The 23,947-nt window shown below is 28.3% G+C and overlaps 1 protein-coding gene across 1 annotated transcript in view; it reads left to right on the forward strand.

Moving 5' to 3' along the window:
- Positions 1 to 12,929: 12,929 nt before the first annotated feature.
- LOC113551731 (acetylcholinesterase-like) overlaps positions 12,930 to 23,947 on the forward strand; it is a 39,178-nt gene continuing 28,160 nt past the window's right edge. Inside the window, exons 1-2 of the mRNA XM_026954158.1 lie at positions 12,930 to 12,996; positions 22,469 to 23,069. Of these exons, the coding sequence (XP_026809959.1) occupies positions 22,533 to 23,069 (537 nt within the window). The 5' untranslated portion in view covers positions 12,930 to 12,996; positions 22,469 to 22,532. The remainder of the gene's footprint in view (positions 12,997 to 22,468; positions 23,070 to 23,947) is intronic.

Raw genomic sequence — 23,947 nt, forward strand, 5'->3', positions numbered from 1 at the left:
AATTCCTACGATATACATATCGAGTAATTGAGTACAAAATAAAAATATAAACGTATTTTTATCTTAAAAATATTAAATAAACATTAAAAAATAAAAATAAATTTAAAAATATTCACTTTTTCCCAAAATTAATAAAGTATAGAAAATATGTATATTTATTTTCGTCATTATTTAGAATATAGTTTTAGATTTATTTTGAGAATATTCAGACGATCAAGCAATTCTTACAACTTCCGAACTCTAATAATGACGAATACCAATTTTATTATCATAAATCATAAATATAATTAAAACCGTTGTTTATAATTAATAACTGTACTCATGTTATTGTTGTATTCATATAATTTGTTAATATTGATGCCTAATAATTAGTTTATATTGTGCGCAACCTTGCGATATGATTTCACCTATTTGACGTGGTAATAAACATTATGTAAATGATGAGTAAATAATATATACTGTTCGGACTGTTTGGTATTTGTTATGTTATAGTTTTATAGTTTGTAGTTTATACTAATTTAAAAATTACTTAGGGCATTAGATTAAATTCTAAAACAAAACAGGGCAGGTTGTAGTCGTTGTAGAGGTCAAGGGTAAATGGGTATATTGGGGATTCATCTTGATTTATTTGTATCTTAGTGTACGGTAGTGGTGTAAATATAATCTTATAATATTTGATTATACATTTAAATGCAATTATAAGCTACATAAAAAAAAAAAGTTTTTATGTTGCTACCTATTATAGTTAACTATAGTCTTAAACAATTATTGAACAATGGAAGTTTTTAAAATATTAAAACCACGTATAAAAAATGTTCATCAAATATTTTAAACATTTATTGAATGTAATCAAAAAAAATGACTTTGTTATAAAAATATTAACTAGAAATATTTTTAGTATAAACTTTTATCTTTTTTTTTCTATTAATAAAAATATAAGGATCATTTGAATTTTTAATTAAATATTAAATATATTTAGAACAAAGAATTTACATATAAAAATAAATCTCTAATCATCAATTCAAAAATAATTTCGTTTTATAACGGTTTACTCTATATTGTAATAGCAAACATCAACAACAATATACTACCCTTGTGAAATTGTTTTTTAGCACAATGACGATCAATCAGAACGTGTTATTTCCGCTCTTTTCGAACCTAATTTATTATTCTATTGGTTTTCACAAACCGCAAACGATCTCTTCTATTCTATTGCAGCTATGCTATAGAAATGATTAATGTGGTGGAAAAATGCGATTAGCCTATGTATTGCCGTTAATCAGACATTCAGAACCAATTCTCAAATTGAGAGATTGTTGCATCTATATAATATTAGATTCAAGACTAAAGGCTTCAAGTTTCCATATTATGTACAATAACTATAATATATATTCAAGAAACATTGAAGTATTTTAGTATCTATGATATAATACCCCCATTGAAAAGTCTATTATTTTCATGCATTTGGTAGAATCGAATTTGATCTTCATCAAATTCCACCATCCATACACGTATGCTCAATACAAGTTTATATAACTACAATCGTAGACAACTCGCATTGTTTTTTCTTTTTAAATTCTGAGTGGAACGATGAAAGTATTGATTTTATACTGAAATGTATTTTTTGTATTAATTTTAGTACACGATAAGTTGTTCAAGTTGTTGTTAAATACTTTAATTTTCAAAGTGGCTTTGGATATCAAATTGGATCTATTTAATCTTTAAAGAGGTCAAACTTAAACATTTCCAATATTTATTTTTATAATTGGAAAAAACCAATAGAGAATTAAGGAAAAACGGAAAATTTTACGCAAATCCAAATTTCAATTTTCGATTTTCAATTTCATTTTTATTTTATGAACTCGAAAACGAAATACAGTAAATACTTCAAATTTTCATATTTTTATTTGTGTTAACGATAAAATTTTCAAAATAGTTTAACTATTTTCAATTTTCTTTTACTTTATATAATTGACAATTAAAAATTATTTGCCACGCAAATTCTTGAACGTTTAATATAATACCCCACAAAATGTATTCTTAAATCTATACAAAAATATTAAAAATACGTTCATCGGCATAAACTTTTTTGTATGCATTTTAAGTCACCATTTTAATTAAATTCATAAAAATCGTAAAAAATTGCAAGCCATTTTATAGTTAAAATTCATAAAAAGCTTTCTTTTTATATCTAAATTTTGAAAATTTAATACAAAATTCCTTATGAGTAATTTGTATTGGGACTATAAAATCTAAAAAAGACTATAATTTTTTATAGACATTTTAAGTTCATATTTTAATATTTAAACTATAACTAATGCTGTGATAATTGTTTTATTATAATTTAAAAACATTATTCTTGGGAACTTAAACTAACTTGTATGTATTTTATATTACTATTAATTTTATTATACGTAATATTAAAAGTAAAACAAATGACTAATAGCTATATCAAAAAAAAATTAATAATAATAAATAATCAAATCACTTGGTGATTAGACTGATACTCCGTTTCCACTCAGAATTGTTTTTCGTATATTATTGAATTCAAATTGAACATATCTATAAAAGTGACTCACTCAAAATCTAATGTACAGTAGAGTGGTACCCACTTACCTATATTTTTTATTTGAAAATAGGTTAAAATCAGTGCCGCAACTACCGCCGGTGTATGCAGTGCAAGGCCTTGCTGAGGGGCCTTCAAAATGTATGTATCGCGGGGCCTTAGATTTGTATGAACTTTTTTTTTTTGTTTATAATAAATATAAGCAAAATTCCAAAATAAAATATAAAAAAAAATGAATCCTTATCTGCGTGAAATGTAAATAATAATTATGCGTTGTTATATTATTGTAGTCAATTTCGTGCAAGAGGGTATTTTTATACATACTGGAAACACCATATGGGCCAACTATCACCAATCGCGACAAATTATATGATTATAGGTATAATGTAGTAATATTAATAAGTAATCACTCATTAGTAATCATAGGATTATGAGAATCATCAACCAATTATATTTTATTGTTAACGTTTGTTTTCATACTTTGTGTCTTTGTTCTATGTGTTTGGTAGTATAGATTTAGTTTGTATTTTATAGATAAGAGGCTTGATATAAATGAAGAAAATCTTCGTTACAGTTTCTGTACCACTACATACCGCAATCGTTCAACTTAAAGAAAGGTTCAGAGGTTTATACAAAGTAACTAACAAATTTACCTCAAAATATTTTAAAGTGTAGTGAACATGATGTTGTAAAGTCAAATTATGGCTCAACTATGTTATAAAAATGATATCAGTACAGATATCATTAGACAAATGTTATGTATAAAAAATATATTTAAAGATTCTCTAAAAACTATACAGCATAAAACAATATTAAACATTTAGACAATGGTGTGGCCTCTATTTAAAAGATATTTTCAGTAGGTACATGTATTATTTTCCTAACATAGCCCGTCACTATAGCAAATGTAGAACGTTCATTTTTCAAATTAAAAATTACTAAAAATTATTTAAGAGGACATCTCACCTCAGTGTTGTCTCCGTCTTATACACGTACGACATAGTAAATTTTCGTTCACCAGTTTGAATAGTGTGCTTTTAGCTTTAATATTAGAGTGAATTGACCTATTATCAAACTTTTAGGTAAGAACATTATCTGTGTTCTCTCGTTGGCTTTTTACGATATTTTAATTTTTAAGTGAATTATGATCATTTCAAATATTTAATAATTTCATACTCATAACTCACCTAAAAATTAAAATATCGTAAAATGTCATTTGTGTTGATTGGTCTAAACAAAATTTATTATCCTGTAAACATACATTGTTTCCAACTAAGTTGTTCCATAAGTTTCAAAAGCTTTTGAGGTAGAGTGGAAGTTGAAATTATAAGAGAAAGTAGCATAAATATTTATTTTTGTAGTGTATGATATTTGAATACTATTGTATACCCTGTCAAATCATAGGTTGTTAATTCATCAACGACTCAACATTTAGACACCACTGACAATAAGGGGCATTAGGGGCCTCTAAAATTAGGTGGCACCTAGGCCTCAAAATCGTAGTTGCGGCACTGGTTAAAATATAAGTATAGTTTATACACACACACATATAAAGATGTATTATAATTAATAATAACACATATTAATATATTATTATTGATTAATGTAGTATCTATAAATAGTAATAATTATATATCAGGGTCAATAATTAATACTCATTAATTTTATAATTACAGACCAGATACAAGTCATAATTGTATTATAGACCTATTAGAGCATTAATTAATTACCTTCGCTTATTCCTAACCACAGTACATATTTCAAAAACAATATATATAAAACTATATATCCATATAGTTATTTGTATTTTTAATTTATTTATTTTAAATATTACTAACGTCATATATATTAGAAATATTAGAAATACCCTATTCATTTAACTGTACATTGTAATTGTCTCCCAATTATATGTATACTATATCTTCCACGTCACGAGTACCTTCAATTAATAGTACCTCGTTTTTATAAGATCAGATAATTAAATATATTATGCTTTATCTTATTTTATATTACCTAACCCATCTTATAAATCTATCATTTATAATTGAAGTATAGAATTCATGACTGTAGACAGTAATGCTTCGTTATGATTAATATTTTATTAGGCCCAATTCATAATGACTCGATGTATCATATTGTATATCTAATATTGTTTTATAGCTATAAGTTACATATTATATTGTTTAAAATGAAACCGATATTTACACCTTTGAACTATATATACTTTATATATATAATATACGTATATATTTAATATTGGCATATGTATTTTTTAAACGACTTGAATGGTATTTTATAACTTAGCAGGAGTCCATGTCTATAAAAAATTAAGCGATAATTTTAATTTAAGATTGGTATTTTCTAGAACGAAAGTATATCTTGTTGGCTTAAAAATAATATTGTTTGCTATGGAAAATATTTATACATTTCTTAAATACTTTTTTTTATGTATTTATTATATATATATATGATAAATTAATTTAATGTCAAGGCATTTTATTATTATTCAAGCAGAATACAATATTTGCCATTTTTACGTTTTTAAATATTTTTCTGTGTACTATATTGAACTGAGCTTTAATTTAAATTCTACTTTAAAATGGTGGATACAAGGAAAACGCTAGTATAAGCGACTTATAGACGTTTTACAAATTTAAATTATAGTTAATATTTTATTGTGTTTCACATAGAATACGGTTCTGTGCTAGATTTGTTAATAAGAAATTAATTATTAAAATAGGCAACATAAAGCCGTACTAAAATATGTTTAATCTAACTCAGATATGTGGAATGTAGTACAAAAAATGATATTGGCTGTTATTTATTAGGAAATTAATTTTTACCTACTAACATAATATTCTGTATTAGAAAACTGACCAAATATGAAATTGTTTTTTTGTCTTACTATAATATGCTCGTTCAAAGTTCATAAGAAGTGTGTTTAAAAAGCGTGGGGGAGTGTAGTGTGTACGGATAATCGTACAATTTCGATTTAAGTTTGGTGTCTAGATATTCGCACAATTCTGGTGTAGTACAAAATAACATAAGTAAACCTAGTATTAGTGTATAGACAGTGATAGACAATACAAGCATTCCCTGCAGTACCAGTGTTGTGGTGATAATTGATAATGTGGACACTTCTAGTATCAATACTATAGTGACGGTTGAAGAGGGTATCACTGGCTTCTTATTATTCACACAAACATTATGTCAGTAAACGATACTACAAGTTTACATAGTACCGAGTTATTTTACCATGTAGCTTTGGTGGAGAATGATATGATTGTACTAATTACTAGTACAGTGACAGCGAGAAATGATACTATAAACCTACCTAGTACCAGTGTTAAGGTCGTGACTCGCGATGAACGATACTATAAGTCTGTCCAGTTCTGGCGAAGTAGCGGCAGTGGAGCAGATTCCAAGACCATCTGACGTGGTGGATTCTATGCACCGATCTGATTTAAATGTCAAGGCTGTAGTTTTGGACTTCATATCTTTGGTTATTACCGGTAGATATCCCGTCCAGATCATGACTAACTGTAGTTCGGGCGTGGTAACAATGATGATTGTTGCAATACCATTAAATTATTTTAATTTACTGTCTTAAGGCGTTTGGTATATTTTTTTTTTAAATGCTAATAAAATTTTGTTGTTATATCTATTTTTATCATTTAATTAGATGAAATTTTATATTTTTTTAATTTAAGTGATATAAAAATATTCAAAATATCACCCAACTAAATTTAAGTTTGAATGTATACATAATCCGTTTATAACGAATTAAAACATTTAATATTAATTTTGGCCTCTAAAATAAAAATACATTCTACGCAAAATTTTTCCAAAGCACAGAAAAACATTGAATCACATAAATTTTTAAAAAATTATGATTGAAAAAAATATGTTTAACGAAATTAACAATCGGCAAGTATTTTTGTCCGGCAAGTGACTTCAAGTACGCCGATCGTCGTTTTATTCATTTGTATTATTTTGTAGCAAATAGGTGTGAATTGTTATGCACAGGCACTTCATGATATTTATCAAATTATTCATTAATATTGTTAACGATCAACATTGGGGATACATATTGCAGGTTAAACTGATCTGTGAGTAGTCGGCGTCAGGGTAACGGCGAAACGAGATATCATTTGATATTTGAATTATATTATATTATTTTTCTGTTATTATTTGTTGTAATTGTGATTGTTATTATTATTTGTATTATTGACAATATTAATATAATTTTTCTTTACATTACACAGTACATAAAGTATTATCTAATTTTATTTTGTTTAGTAAGTAGGTGCCTGCATTATCCCCCCTCGTAATATAGATAGTTGTATAATAATATTAAAATAGAATAATCAAATTTCTGTATGTTGTGTGATACGCAATAACAAAACTTTAATTGTTTTAATACATAATATATAGATAAAGCATCATTTTTTAGAACTCATCAAAATATAGTATAAGTATACTCAAGAAATACAAATAAAAGTCATACTGTTGATCATCAATTTTTTATCAATGAAAAAATATACACAGGACGTACTATTTACAGTAGCATTGTTATATATTCAACATTCAGAATGAAGTTTGGTCTTTAATTTGAATATGAATAATGAACATTATTGATGCATATAAGGATGGATATAAAAATAAAAAGTCGTGAAAATGAGCGAGAGCAATGTTAAATGTTCTTTTAAGAACATAAAAAAAAATAACATATATTTTATCGTACTTGTATGTTTTATATTTCATAGTAGGCCGTAATTATCACATGTATTTTATTCTGAAACATTCGCACATAAAAACTATTAAAAATTAAACAGGTCGTTAAAACTACAATATTATGTTAATGAGTAATGATCATATCGTGATAAAAAAATTAGATGGACTCGTTTTAAACCAATTAAAATAACCTAAATAATGGTCACTAAAATGTTTCTAATTACTATTATTATTATTATATAATAACTACATACAATTTAAATACCATTTACAATGCTACCATAAAATGTTCAATTTATTTTTATAATTATGTAGAAACACCGTAAAGCAAATTGAAAAATGTGTTTATTTATCTAATTTTTATGGGGGGGGGAGGTAAAATAAATTGGACTATCATTTTCTATTTAGTTAAAAAAAATTCTGTTTGGTCACACTTATTAAATGTCATTCTCGATATACATACATCTACAAACTATATAGTTTGATTTTCATTATATGTACACTATCGTGAATATTATATTTTTTAGATCTGATAATTAATGGATAAAAATAATATTTTAAAATTAGAATCAAAAGTAAGTTATATAGACAATTATTTTATTTTTGAAACTGAAACCAAATATTGTACCTATATAAAAATTATATATTTATTATCAATATTATTTATGTTTAATGATTTTGTTCAAATTAAATTAAAATTGAAGTTTAATATATTTTTTTTTATATTTAAAAAGATCAGAAAAACTAAAATTGTTGTGGTTAATAATATATAATATTTACATATAACTCATCTTAATAGAATTATGCAATAACATTTTAAAACTTTTATGTTAAATCTGTTTTGATATGTAAATGTTTATAAAACATATTCGCTCATCATAAAGTTTTAAAATTCAATACAATGTTTAAACATAAGTTTTTCTTTTGACTGTATAAAAATAATACTAAAAATAAAAAGGCATAATTTTTTTTTCATATTCGTCAATTCAAATTTTTACAATATTTATCAAAATAGGTACCATACATTTTAAAATATTTTTTTAATGCATGAATGCCCCTAAATTGCCTATACATAGTGCCGTCTTGTATAAGTAAAAAAAAGTTATTTATGCACACCAAATGAATATAGTATTAAAGTAAGTAGTAACACAGTTAACATACTATATACTTTTAACAGTTTTAACTTCATTGACAGATCTATTGAATGATTAGAATGAATTGACGATTAAATTAGTTTAGGAAGAGTTTTCAAGTTTTGGTGTGAATATAATATTATTACAGTAGATGTAAGTTATCGGCAGTAAGATATATTGGTTGGTAGCATGTATATTTTGCTCCAATATTTTTGGACAGCTCTTCAAAATACAATTTTTGTTCTTGTAGAGCAATCATTTTCTTGTAATAAATTGGGTATTTTATATTAAATTTAAAAATTAAAAATTGCATTTGATTAAATGACAAACTTAAGATAGATATTTTAACATGAATTTGTTTTGATGTTATGTTTTATTGTTATATAACTCATAATTTGATATTTTTTTTAAGTTAGGTACTGTAAATTGGGCTAATGCATGTTGTTATAATTAAATAAATAAATAATGTTTTCTATACATTTATTAGTACATAATACTATACTAATAATACTAATACTTATATTGACTAGTCTTTTTTACTCATATTTTTATAGAGTAATAATGGGGATGGAGTAGCCAAGTGGACTATGGCGTCGGTTCTCACGCATACGTTTGCTGGTTCGAATCCCGGAATTTTTCACTGGGCAAGTTACTGTTTAGGGGCGAGCCCTCCCCCCCATTCCAATCCAATATGCCCAATTGGAATCTACTAGAAATTCTGCAAATAGGCGTCCGAACTAGGCTTTTGGTTCTACTCCCGGACACAGCAACATACGAAAAAAAATAAGGTAATAACTATTTACTATTAGTACAGAATTAATATTATAAACATTATGGAACTATTATCCATTTTTTTAAATACACGTACCTACAAAAAAACTCTCGATATTACCTCTTCAATTATCACCACGCTAAATTATTTGTTTTACAAAATGAGAACAGCTAATCAAAATAACTTTAGTTATCATGATCGATAAATCGGTCTTTACTTTTAAGCTTTTAAGATATTGTCGTTTAGTTATTATGAATGTAAATTATGAATTCAAGAAGTAGTACAAATAGATTATTACAGTCATATGTACCGCGTTAGTTTAGTTATGTTGGTACAGTGTATTCGTGTATAATGAAGAATTCTGTTAGTGTATATTATGTAGTATTTGAATAATTAAATTAAATGAAAGATCGATGTCTAAAAAATAAAAAATTGTATCAAATGGAAATATATCATTACTAATTAAATTTCATATCAGATTAAAAATTAGTATTATAATATAAATAAGTATTGAATAAATTAAAATAAAAACTATTGTATTTAAAATTTTCCATGGAAATCGAATAGTACTATAATGTCCCAGAAAGGAACACATTAACCGATAACCCATTTTGCTAGTAATATACCATCATTATTAGCTTCGTGGAAAAACTCGCAATGGTTTAGTGGCCAATCACGATTAAATAATATGTTTGATAACTAACAAGTCATCATTATGGGACGTGGGACCGAAGTGTTAATGTAATTTGCCCAGCGTTTGTTTTCAAGTTAGTCACGTCACAGTTGTAGTTCATCACTTAAGATTATTTATTTATTATAACTATTTTTATCATTATAAACAGATTTAAGTTCTATTACATAATGTAACTAACATACAGTTAGTTTTAGAGCACTTGTGGCTTGTATACAACAGATTAAGAGTAATAAATTTTAATGCAAAAGAATATAAATACAAGTTATTAAAAAGCCATGTTTAGGAGAACCGTGGTGTAGCTTTAGAGACGTTTTATTATAATTATGTAAATTATCGTTATTTCTGTAAGAAAACAAAATGGATTTTCCGTCTGCGAATACAGGAGACGGGATTCGCGTGCCGTGAAAAGAGATTATGGTAATGTCTCCGAAAATTATATCTACTAATATATTATAGTATATGTACCTATACAGCGAGTATTACACTTTTACAACAAGCACGCTGGAACCTCATTTTTTTCTCGAATAACGAATTTATTTAAAATTTGATTATTATAATTGTTAAACGTTCTCAAAGATTGTAATCTCAAAAATTTGAGATTTTTTGTATAACTAAAGAATTTCTTGTAGCAATCTTTTATTATTACATTTATTCAAATTATAATCCCTTTTTTTACTATAAAATATTTAGCAAATAATATTTTTGAAAACTTTAATATATTTAAAGAATTTATACTATCTTTTTTTAAAGAGTAGTTCTCAGCTATCGAATAACTTATACTAGAATAATATAGTCTTCAAACATGACCTTTTTAAAATATATATTGAACGTTATATTACATCAATAATATTTATTATACTCGGACCTGTTTTACTAATTATAAATGTTTATGGATTGATATCAAAAATGATTAAAACAAATGTCAAAACACTAAAGCTTTCATTAGCTATATCTTCAAAATTCTTAATCATGATCTGATATTATCCATGACAGGCTAGAGTATTATTGATTTTGATTTGACAACATTTTCAGAAAGTCTTCATAACAAATAAACAATATACATACACCTATTATAACGTGGAGGGATGGGTAGTTCTGTTTTGAAAATCAGAAGTTTGTATCTCCATAGAACACTCCTATTACGTACAAACAATTTCAATAATTTAGATATACGGTCATTAAGTACATCTAAGAATGCTAAAAGTTAAATGTCTTATAACTACATAGTCGTAGAAAATAAAAGGGGGTTGAACTTATTATTGAATCATCCCGTAATAATAATGTATTATATTTTATGCCGGTGACTGGCTGTATACTGTATAGTATGAGGCGACGGCGGTGGCAGCGTCCCGTCCCACACAAGACCGCACGCCGCCGACGACGATAAATAAATTACCATCGTTATACGCATAGATCACGGCGCGACCGCGTCCGCGTCCCGCCACGTAACTTCGGCCGGGCGAGGGTCATTACGGACTGGAATACGCACGTTGTGTGTAGTATAGGGGTGTAGTATTTTGCGACGGCGGCGGCTACACAACACGAGCCTTGTTGTTCCACGGCCGCCTCGAAAAGTGGGACATCGATTTTCTTCACGTCGGATACGGTCGCACACACACACACACACACACACACGTACACACGTACACACCCACACACGCGTATACGCGCCGCCCGGCGCCGGTCGTGTATAAAATGCGATTGGTCGCGGTTGCCGCCCGCCGCCGCGGGATGAAGCGTGTGCGTGAGTAGTGGAACGGAGACGGTCGCGGAAACGGGTCGAAAAGAGTATAATATATGTTTAGTATCGCGGAGGAATGCCGGTGAGATGATTATGTCTGAGGGGAGGGGGAGGGGGGGTGAGATCGGGGAGGGTCGATGAGGCGATGTGTACAAATGGTAGTTTTCCTTTTTTTTTTCTTCCCTCGCCATCTCGTTTGTTTTCGTACACACACACATACAATACACGTAATATGCGCGTATGTGTGTGTGTGTGTGTGTGTATACCCGTGTGACAGACCGAGCGTACATTTTTATTGACGGCGAAAGAGAGAGAGAAAGAGAGAGAGAGAGAAAGAGAAAGACACACACACAAAATATCAACAAAGGTTGTGTATAGGAAAATACACACGAAAAACGTGCATAATTTAATAGGTTTTATATCTCTTTCTATATATATATAAAATACGACAGTAAAAATTAATAACGTGGGCGCGCGTGTTTGATACATCGATCGTCCATCGACGTTTCCACGCGACCTTGAACTGATAAAAACGTCGTTTTTCGTCCACGACCACGCACACATAATATGTATGCTATAAAGAGTACCGAGACGCATCATCATCGTGTAAGGCACAATAACATAAATAACATTGAATCATAATTATATGTAATTTCGTGTTTGACGGTCATATATAATGCACAAATAATGTACGTCTGTTTGTGTAAATTATGTAAATATTATGTATATAGATTGAAGGGGTTTTTAATTCGATACGGTCGTTACTACGTATGTGTTTGCGTAGCTAGTAAATTGATTTGACGGAGGCGACGTGGTCGTGGTGGTCGTCGTCGTCGTCCAGGACTGCGCTTGCGCGTGGCCGGCAACCCAGATTTTTCGGCGCGGTCGGGAGGGCTCGAGACTCTCGACGTTCCTTCCACTCGCGCCGTCCCCTCTCCACCATTCGACTGTTCCACTGCCGCTGCTGCGGGACGTGCGGCAAGAGAAGCAGCAGCAGCAGCAGCAGCAGCAGCAGCAGAAGCAGCAACGTTGGCGGGCAGCGCAGCGTCAACAGCAACGGCTGTGCGGGGAGGGCACTGGTATACGGTGAGAGCGAAACGAGGACGACGGTAACTGGGTGATCGGTAGCGGGTCGCGGAAGAGGTTGCAGTGGTGGTGTACCGTTGTCGACGGGGCGGGCGTACGCGGTGGAAGAGGCGCGACGATGGTGGCGTCAGCGTCGGCGTCGTCGGTGGCACCGGCGGCGGCGGCAGCGGTGGCGCTGGCAGTGATAACCGCGGCGGCCGACAGACTACGATGCGCCCGGCTCCCGGCCGCAGGCAACAAGTGCCCCGTCAAGTCCGACCCTGAATCCAGGTATGATAATAATAGTACTATAATATTGTAATATAATAATATTATTGATAATATTAATAGATAATTTTACGGTGATAAGCCTGCACCGTTCGATTTTATTGGCGAAAACCTCGTCTAGGCAATTTAACGCGTGTTAACGCACGTGCATTTACAGTAATTAAAATATATCTATTACACATCAATTTAACAGAGTATATAATTACAGTGCAAATAATAATAATAAGTAATATAATATATCGATGCATAATAATAATATAATATATACTGTATGACTTAGTGCACGATCGGTTTAAAGCGATTAAACGCAGCGTACAATACTCGTCAGTAAGGTCATAACGCAGTTCATTTAGACGATTTAGTTGATACCTCTAAATTATGTATTATTATACTATTAAAAATAATATTATCAGGCGAGGTCCTTTATCATTTTATTAAAATTATTTTGATCTTATTTTTATAACATTAACACGCATTATAATAAATAAGAATTTATAATTGACTAAAATATGTTCAATTATTTTATCTTGTCGAACCGAGGAACTGACTTTATAAAATTATGTCAATATTAATTAAGTATATTATTAATTATTGTAAAACTGTAGAGGATTGAAATGATTATACGGGGAAATATGTGGTATAAATGTAAAAAGTCAAAAGTTCAAAGCGGTTACTCAAGTTCAATAGTTGGAATTGTCGAAAGTCGTTTTACCAACTTTTAATTTCTATGTACCTAATTATAACATGTTCAAATCAATAATCATGTATTATTTTAATAAAATAATTGTTGAATTATATAGTAGTCGAACATAATAGAATTTGTGACACTGGCGTGAAATAGGTGAAAACCAAGAATAAGTAGCTAAAACAGTAACAACTAATTTCAATATTTTATAAATAAATCAAACTAGAATCTAATAGAGAATTATTATAATTATAGCAATAGTATGTATAATTATTTATCAGTGTTTATAATATAATTTGAATTGTGGCGTATTCCGGTATCTACAATGGCGTAGGTACCCAGAATATTAGTACTTTTGTTCACTCACAAGAAGCCACTTTCGTATCAATCCACTAGGAATGTACAAAAGAGCTGCTCGAAAAGAAAATTACTTCATTTATATAATATTTCGATAATAAAATACCTATTTTCCATAAAAACATAGCCACTTATTTATAAAAACACTTAAACCATTGAATTGTTTTTTACACCGATATTAATTTTAAGTCAAATTTAACGAGATAACTTTTACTTGGATAGATTATTCCATTAATAATTAGCAGTATAACTCAAAACTCAAGTACCTACATTATTAATGTAAATTAATATGTATGAAAATATAAACTTCTTAAGAAGATGTCGTACCCGCTTTCTCGTCTATGTCTTACCACCTAACGCATAACATACCAAATTTAATGTTCGGATTCGGAATAATCCATTTTATTCTGCATTTTTAATACTAAAACGAATTGATCTATGTCATTTCGTAGGAAGTCTTTATTCTACGTATTTATTACGTATTATAATTTATAACGATAGGCTAACTATTTTTAAAATTCATAAATACTTGGAAAATTCCGTCTATATTTTAGTTATTTTTATTTTTTTTAAACTTTTATAATGCAACATGGAAAATATTGTAAAATATGCTTAATTGTTATTTACATGGTGTTTTGATATTATTTTTTTAACGCCTTATACCTCACATGTTTTTCAATTTTAAAGCTTAACAGTAGCATTTAAATCTACTTGTTTATTGGAGTAGCCGTGTAGTTACACGATTTTTGGTTTCACGTTTCACGGTGGTTTTTTGTAGTATAATTACTTTTTAACTATAACTTATTCCACTATAGAGGAAAACTGAAATTTTAAATCAATGGTTAACACGTTCTAACATTTTATTTTATTTTTTAATAAACGTGATCATATTCTAAAGATTATCAAATTTCAAATCACACGTACATAAGCATTACTCCGACCTTTGTGGTTAGAGTGGTTAGACTGATGTAGTCCAACCACATCTCGGCTATTCATTTGATGTTTCTAAGGTGGTCATCAAAAATTTGTCACAAATTGTATATTACCAAAATAAAAACGTTAGTAAATTATAAATTGTAATTGGTTTAGGTTAGCAGGAACTTCGAATCTAAAATATTCAGTAAATGAATATAGAAACCATAAGATGAAACACATTATATTATTTTGATTATTTACTTGTGTCACTAACGTCGACACAAGACAGTAATTAGGACTCGGGAGTAATAATCACACTTAAACATCTACTCTACGGCTCTACCGCGCTTGCTAAAATTTCTTTGGCAGTTATTGGTAGTTTTTACTTACTTATTACGCACTTATTCCTACTGAAATAAATGACTTCTTAAAAGTACCAACTGTAGACTCAATTACTAATTAAAAGATAAAAGCTATTGAAACTTTTGGAGCATTCGCTCTGCCCTAAATAACTACCACGGGGAAAATAAAATCATTGAAACATCAACTCGATCTATGTATTGCCAAAAGTCTAAAACTCAAAATACACATTAAGAAATTTTTTGCTATTGAACGAAATGAACGAATTGAAACGAGTGTGGTGATTACTTTCATCATATGAGTGTGGTGTAATTATATTAATATTACAAATTTTTTATAGTATTGTAGATAATTCTTGATCTTATCCATTTACCTATGTATTAATCTATTTTAAATTATATATTACATACATAAAAAAATTGTATAGTAAAATATAAAACCTATTGTTATTGCATTAATTCAATGCACTTATCAGCTTAAAATCTAGTAATTTGAAACTTTTATAAATTAACCAAGATATTTTATATTACACTTTCTTATTAGAGAGTATTTATTTAAATGTTCATTAAAATTATGTATATGCATATAGTATATACGAGTACCTACGTATATAGTTTATTTAGCCTACGTATAAATGTAAAATTGATTGACATACTGACACAATACAAAACATTCTCAAATCATTAATAGCAATTTAAATTTTCTAAATGTATATTTGATTAATTTTTCCATGATATTTCTAAAATGTATTTTTGTTATTTTATAATACATTTTTAATTTTTAAATACACTAAAACTTTATCCATTAAATTAATACGTATTTAATAATTTATATTCATGTAAGTCAGATAAATAATATCATAAGTTTACCTCAATATTGTAAAAGTTCACCGAAAAAATCTTAGGTTAAGTTTGGATATTAATTAAAATTAAACTATTTATAACTTATAAGTTATACAGGTAAATTATGTAAAATACAAAATATTGCAAACATGTTTAGAAATTTATAGAAGTTTAGATAAATTCTAATAAAATTATCTTCACTAATGAAAACTACAATTTAATTATTTAAATATTTAAAACATTTTTATTGATAAGTGTTGTAAAGTATTCGAGTAAAAGTATTCACATATATTTTTTTTTTTATTACACTTAAATTTTTTCAAAAATTAATTTGTATTTTGTAATTGTATTTTAATCTTATTTATCAATAAATTGTAAGGAACTACACTATAATTCGAGTATTCGATGAAAGCGTTTTCAATGTAATAATATAAAATGGCTTATTATGATATAAATAGTATATTATTTATACCACATATATTGAAAATTGTTAATTTTTATTTTCAAGCATCCAATAGTTATTTTATAATACCTACAACTATGTTACATTGCTTAATAACCTAACTTAATATAACTATCATCATATAATACATAATATTAAACAGTTGGTGTTTATGTAATTAAAATAATTTCTATTCTAATATTTTTTTAATTTTTAAAGTTTATATGGTCCACTATAATGTATTTAAAGTGAGATTATGTTTTTATAACAGTTTTGGGGATTTAAACAGCATTATACGTTTTATTTGCAAACATGTGTACTCTTTACTCTTTTCGTTTTTTTCTCTAACTGACGTGTACCATCCATTATCTATAGAATGTAATAATGTTAAGGAAACACTATATTCTCCATGGGCACGTGTATCCTTGTGGGTTTAATTGTCACCCTCCTTGTGGTCGGTGGGACTTACGAAAGTCAGCCAAAACGATTTACGGCTTTGGCGAATTTACGTGACTCCGCACAATTCGTGGTATGAATAATAGCATTTATATAGTCTTTTTTTTATTCCCTAACATTTTGTTTTCTGTACATAAACATTATTTGTACATTTTTGGCAGAATAACCAATTATTTATGAATAATAAAACATGGTTATAATTAGTATTTGTTACGCACGCGTAAGACTAGACTTGACTTAATAATATATTATAAGGCACATATAAATGTGTTAAAGTGAACATTTATCAAAATGTAACAAATTTCTTTATTAAAATAAACGTAGGTATGATTATTATTATACTATTGATAAAATCATTTCTTTAATTTCTTAAATTAAAATTATTAAATTTACAATTTTAATTTATTATATTATTATAAAAAAATCGCATAACCATTTTAAATAAAATAAAATACTTATAACAAACGTATTTAAATTAATCTATTAAATGTTAAATTTAATGAATGTATTCAAAGTGATAAAAAATTTTCCTATATATTTATGAGTTTATTACTTATAAATAGTTTGTGTTTCGAAGCTATTTTTTAATAAGAATTTAAATAAGTAACTAATAATTATAATAACACCTATCAAGTACTATATGTAACATTACCTATTTATTAATAAACTATAATATCTATAATATACAACAAATTCACTGTACAAAAATATACATCAATTAGTACATGTTACGTGTGAAAATGTTTAGTACATACATTTATTCATCAGTTTTAAAAACTTTAATAATATTCAATAAACATCTAACTTAAGTTAACTGATCACAATGTTTTATTGTATACCTATAGTTATCAATGTTATAAAAAATATAATAGTTATGAAACAACGACCAAGTAAAATTAAAGTAGATCAAAATACACTCTTGTTAAAAATTGCATGTAATGTTTTAAGTCCTATTTATTTTTGTACAAGCAAATAAAATGTGTTGATTTCAATAACAACTTTGTTAAACTATACAACTAATTAGTGTAAAACGTTTAATAAATTATATACTTGTCGAAATGATTGTTGAATGTGTATGATACCATGCAAATACACTTAAGTGTTTTTATAAGACTGCTTCCAGACATATTTATATATTATTATTATTTTTAAAAACGCCAATATGAAATGATGAAATAGTGTGTATATAAAAAAAACGTGTGCAAAGGTCAAATGGGTGAAAGCCAAAACCAATATAAGAGGCAGCAAATCAATAATTCTATGATGCGAGTACAATTATTATATATAGTGGCATTAGTGGTCAAAATGTTTTTCTTGTCTATTGACAACTCTTATGCTTTGTAATTTATATATTATTTATTTATAGCTAGGTAGTTTTCTTTAAAATAGTCTTCTCGCGTATACATATGATTTTCCTACATATACTGTGTGCACATGGCTGTGTACAAAAATAAAATTTTAAGACAAACAAAAATACTAAAATAAATTTAAGTGTATGCCAATCACAGCTGTGGCTGAAGACATTGATAATACAGCTATATATTATATTTTCTTTTATGTAGGAATGTCGTAGAAGAAATTAAGTTAGGCACATCATATAATGTTCATTTCCACGTACACACTCGTACTATATCTATATATATATATTATTTACATTCATGAGATGTAATTCAACTAAAATTAATTTAGGATATCTATATAGTAATTAAATTTTGGACTTTTACTCACACGTCATATAACATTATTGGAAGACAGATTTGCGTTTAAATAAATTATTATTTGGATTTTTTTTCAACCAAGTTTTATAAAAAGTTTTAACATTTTACTAAATTTAAAATTGTTGTGTACTACATAATAATATCTTTAAGAAAACTTGTTTCACACTTAACAAAATCTAATTTATTTAATATAAACGAAAGATACTTACAAACATTTATAAATGTCGATTTTTTTGTAAAAAAAAATGAATTGAAAACATCTTTTGAAAAGTTATGTTTTATAATTTTTTTTTTTAACTTTTTCCATTTTTATCGTATCAACTATCTTGTATGTGAAATAAAATTATAGGTACTTTGTACTTATAATCCAATAACAACTGTCAATAAACATGAAATAAGTTTAATGAATAATATAATAATAAAACTTTTATGATTTGTTAATTGTGTTATATTACATATTTTTAATTATTATTATTATTCAATATTGGCATATCACATTAGATATTTTAGTTATTTAATTCTGTCTGGTATGATATAAAAATATAAAATTAGTTTTTTTTATTAATATAAAAAGGAAGTAAGTACCTAACTACATTGGTATTATAGGTATTATAATATACCTAATATTCGGTGACATCGAAATACATTTTTACGCGACTCTTCCTCTGCATTTTATTAAAATTAATAATTATATTATAATTATAATTTGCACATCTCCGTTCGTGGTAAAACATGATGTGATTAACACAATATTGGGCACATCTTGCGCTTCCACCAGAGCGTATTTCTATTACACTCAAAGTCTTGAAATGCATATAATATTTTCTAAACTAAACGATTGGTTAACGTCGCTTTCGATTTCAGAATTGAATTTCTGCAAAAAAACCATAATTTTTAAGTCCTAAAAAATGTGCAATAAAATTCCTTAATAAACATATTGTTCGCAATAAAATAATGAGTACAAATAAAATACACAAATAATGCAATAGAAGGATATTACAGTAAATTTTAAAAATTTAGTTGTCTCGATCATCACACTTAATATATATGAAAGTTTTTAGATAAACTAAATAAAATAAAAACATGACATTCATCAAATTATAATTCAAATAATGTCTGGGTCATATGAAAATTAAATAACAAACCGTGAACCGATAAGTAAAAGATACGAGATGTTTCAAGGAATAATACATATACATTAGTAACAAAGTACATCCAGAATATAGACAGAATAATTATTATATTTCAATACATAGCTTAAAATATAAAAACTACTTTGGAAAAAGAACAAATGATCTATATATTAATAAATACTTAATATATATGTCATTCTTAACTTATATTATATTTAATCACTATTAATTTATTTAGCAGTGCTTATTAATGTGTATGTTTTAAATTGCATAATCAACGCGAGAAGATTAAAAAAAAAAATAGGACATTATAAAACATATTTTTTTGCGGATAATATATTATAAAACATTGCATTCTTCCGATTATCGCTCAGTGATAATCACGTACAGTGCAAAAATTGCATTAAAATTATAATAATGATTTTTTGAGATCGAAGAGCGCCGAGCGAGTACAAATTTACATATGGGAATAGTAGATCAGTTATCGGTATATCATATTAACTACTAACGTATTATGTAAATAAAGTACCTCATAAAATTAAAATCATAATATTGTACACTTTTTTGATGAGTTGATAATATAAAATCAATTTTAAAATCACTATTATTAACCTTTTATATAATTTATAATACATTCAATACAATACCTATACATGTTTGGCATGTATAATAGCATACAGTCAGCTCATTGTTTATAATGATATCATGATCGATCGTGCTGTGCGCGAAATTGAAATGTTTATGTTATAATATCTAATGTGGTAATGCATAGAATAGTTGGACTGAACGAATCAGTAGATAAAACATAATAGTCGTGGTGGTTGATTTACTTCAAGTGGGTTCGTATACATATATAGCACTTTCGCCAATATCATTTTAAATATTTATTAACGGCTTGGGTAATTTAGGGTTAAGCGAAATACAAGTGGATGAAACTGCTCTAATAGCTCAAGAGAAAATTATATAGTTACGTGAAAGCCATTAACAAAACCTAGTTTCAAAACTAGTTACCTTATAAGTCATTGACGATTAGATCAAAGTATGTTTTTGAAATATAAACCTTTTCGAATATTTAAAATAATTTTTTTTTTGACATTTCAGGTAGCATACCTATCAAAAACAAATATGTTTCAAAAACAATGCATTTTAATAAATAATATCAAATTATAGTTATAAAATGAAGCCTAAAAAAGGTTACACAAAAGTTTATTTTAAAAATTTTAACATATTAATTGATTTTTACACATAGGAAATTAATTATGAAAAATTAAATTGAAATGAAACCAAATTTTTCACATCAATATAATAAAACCATTTTAAAAAATAATAAACTATTTGTTTTCCTTCAATCATAATAATATGATTTATGAATATAAGTATTTACGTAATGAAACTTATTACATTATTGAACGTTATTTATTCAAAAAGTTCATATTTAATTGGATTATAAACCATACGCTTTTAAATACGAAAGCACACACTTGATACTTTATTAGTAAATTTAATTTGCACTTCGGAGCAGATTTATTTGCGAATAAATAAATTTATTATGTTTGAATTGTAATATAATTGTACAATAAACAATGGCAAAAATTTGTTTTTTTTTTTTATGTATTTTTGAACAATAATCATAATGTTAAGACTATTTATATTATATCTATTTAATTATTGATAAATACCGTTGTTGAAATGTACAAGAAAGATCAGATATTATAGAACGATCAACAGTTATGATTAACGAGAATATTACATAAACATTACTCGATGCGATGTACAGTATTGATAATTTACATTAAAAAAAAATATATACATAAATTAAAATTAATACATTAATATAAAATAGTATATGGTTAAATTAAATACGAATTTTTATTTTTTTTAATAGGTATAATATTCAATATTGTAGCACGTTTCATTAGCGGTATAAAGTAGATTACTAATATATTATTGCCTTCAAATTGTCTATTACCACGTTTATATGCAGCAGTTAATGCGCATAAATTCAATTCGCATTGAATTATTCCGAGAATTGGGCTACATATAAACTCATTTTTAATTCGTATACTAATGCCCATTTATTATTTAATTCGATTCGTCAAATCGAATTAACTCTTACTTCGGGATCAAGAAATGCACGTAGACGCTTTAATGCGAATCAATATTTTAGCGGGAACTTTAAAATGTCAAATTATAATTATTTTGGTCATGGTATCCAAAGTATAATAAGTCATGGACTATTCACATTAACTTTTGATTTTATTCAACATCTAATCTTGCTAATTTAGGTGCACATAAACCGGTACCCTAACGCAAATTAACTCAATACGCATTTAGTTAATGCGCATTAACTGCTGCACATATAAACTTGGTATATATATTTTATTGTCACGTACATCGCGGACGTAGTAAGTACATCGAGACGCGTCTACATAATAATCTCGTGACCTTCAATATGATAACATAGCGTCTCATTGTATAACCGATATCGGTTGCAATTTTTACTGTATTTTTCTATCATCGGCAATGCATGATAAGTAATACGCATATTTTTATATTTGATTTTCTAGATCACACGCGTATTGCTATTGCTGCAGATTGGACACAAACGTGAACACAATAATACTTAAAAAAATGAGCGTCGACTGCGTTTACACCAGTGCAGTGACGTTACTGCTGTGTTGTTCTGCCGTACTTGGACGGCCGTCGTCCAATGGCGGAGCGGACGGTGGCGGCGGTGGTGGCAGTGCAGGTGGTGCCGGCGCTGCCGGCGGTGGTGGGGCAGGCGGCGGCGGCGGTGGTGGGTCAGCGGTCGACGACACCGACGAGAGCCCGGTGGTGGTGACCAGCACCGGTCTGGTGCAGGGGTACACGAAAATCATTGCGAACCGCGAGGTGCGGGTGTACACGGGCATACCGTTCGCCAAGCCCCCGGTGGGTCATCTCAGGTTCCGGCGCCCGGTGCCCGTCGATCCCTGGCCAGGCGTGCTGAACGCCACCAGGTTGCCGAATACGTGCTACCAAGAGCGGTACGAGTACTTTCCTGGGTTCGTTGGCGAGGAGATGTGGAACCCGAACACCAAGCTCTCCGAGGACTGCTTGTACTTGAACATTTGGATACCAAGGAAACAACGCACCAGGCACCATTCGAACAACGCGCATCACGCTAAGGTGAGTCGTGTCCTACAGCCCTGCCTGCACTCAAAACTTTATAACATATTCGAATGATCAGGGTTTATGGGTTACACAGTGTTCACATAACGGTGAGCCCTAGTGTTCGGAAGTGGGCTAACCTCGAGAAAGATTATCGAATCACGTTTATCGGTTGATTTATATTTTATATTTTATATACATTTTTATACTCTGCATAAGACAACACTAAAACGGTATATACCCGTTTACTTATCTTATACATTTACAAATAATATAACCTGTCGTATTATTGGGTGGTTCTTAAATTAAGTATAACAATATTACTAATAAGGTATATTAGTCGTAAATGTTCGTACGTTATCTTCGGAAAACGTCGACTAGCAAGGTGGGGGAAATTTGGGCTCGCCACTTCCGCGACCGGAGTGGTCAATTGGTAAGCGCGAAAAGTGATTATTCTCCTTTGAGACATAGTGGTACCTATACACGATATTGTTTATTTTATATATTGTGTTTACGCATATAATGTGGTTTATCACTAGAGTTATGATGATGCAGTTTTTTTAAGAACCCTTAAACAAAACATATCAATAAAAGCTAAAAAACACCGAAAATTCTACATAAAAATAAACTAAAAAACCTTTGAACATTTTTCCGGATGCATGTCGATTGATCGAAAATAAAAAACTATTTTACAGCAGTAAATTGTTAGCAACAAGTTATTGTACTAATATTATAATCATAAATTATAATTAGTTTGATTGACACCCAAATTAATACTTCGAGAAAAGTACTGGCTTTTTTTTAAATTTCATCAACAATGAAAAATTAAAAACGTTATCACTTACTAGTTTAAGTATTTTTATCTAACGATCTTGTTTGTGTAATTTTTTAACTAA

The sequence above is a fragment of the Rhopalosiphum maidis genome, chromosome 2 (assembly GCF_003676215.2).
Source record: "Rhopalosiphum maidis isolate BTI-1 chromosome 2, ASM367621v3, whole genome shotgun sequence".
NCBI lineage: Eukaryota > Metazoa > Arthropoda > Insecta > Hemiptera > Aphididae > Rhopalosiphum > Rhopalosiphum maidis.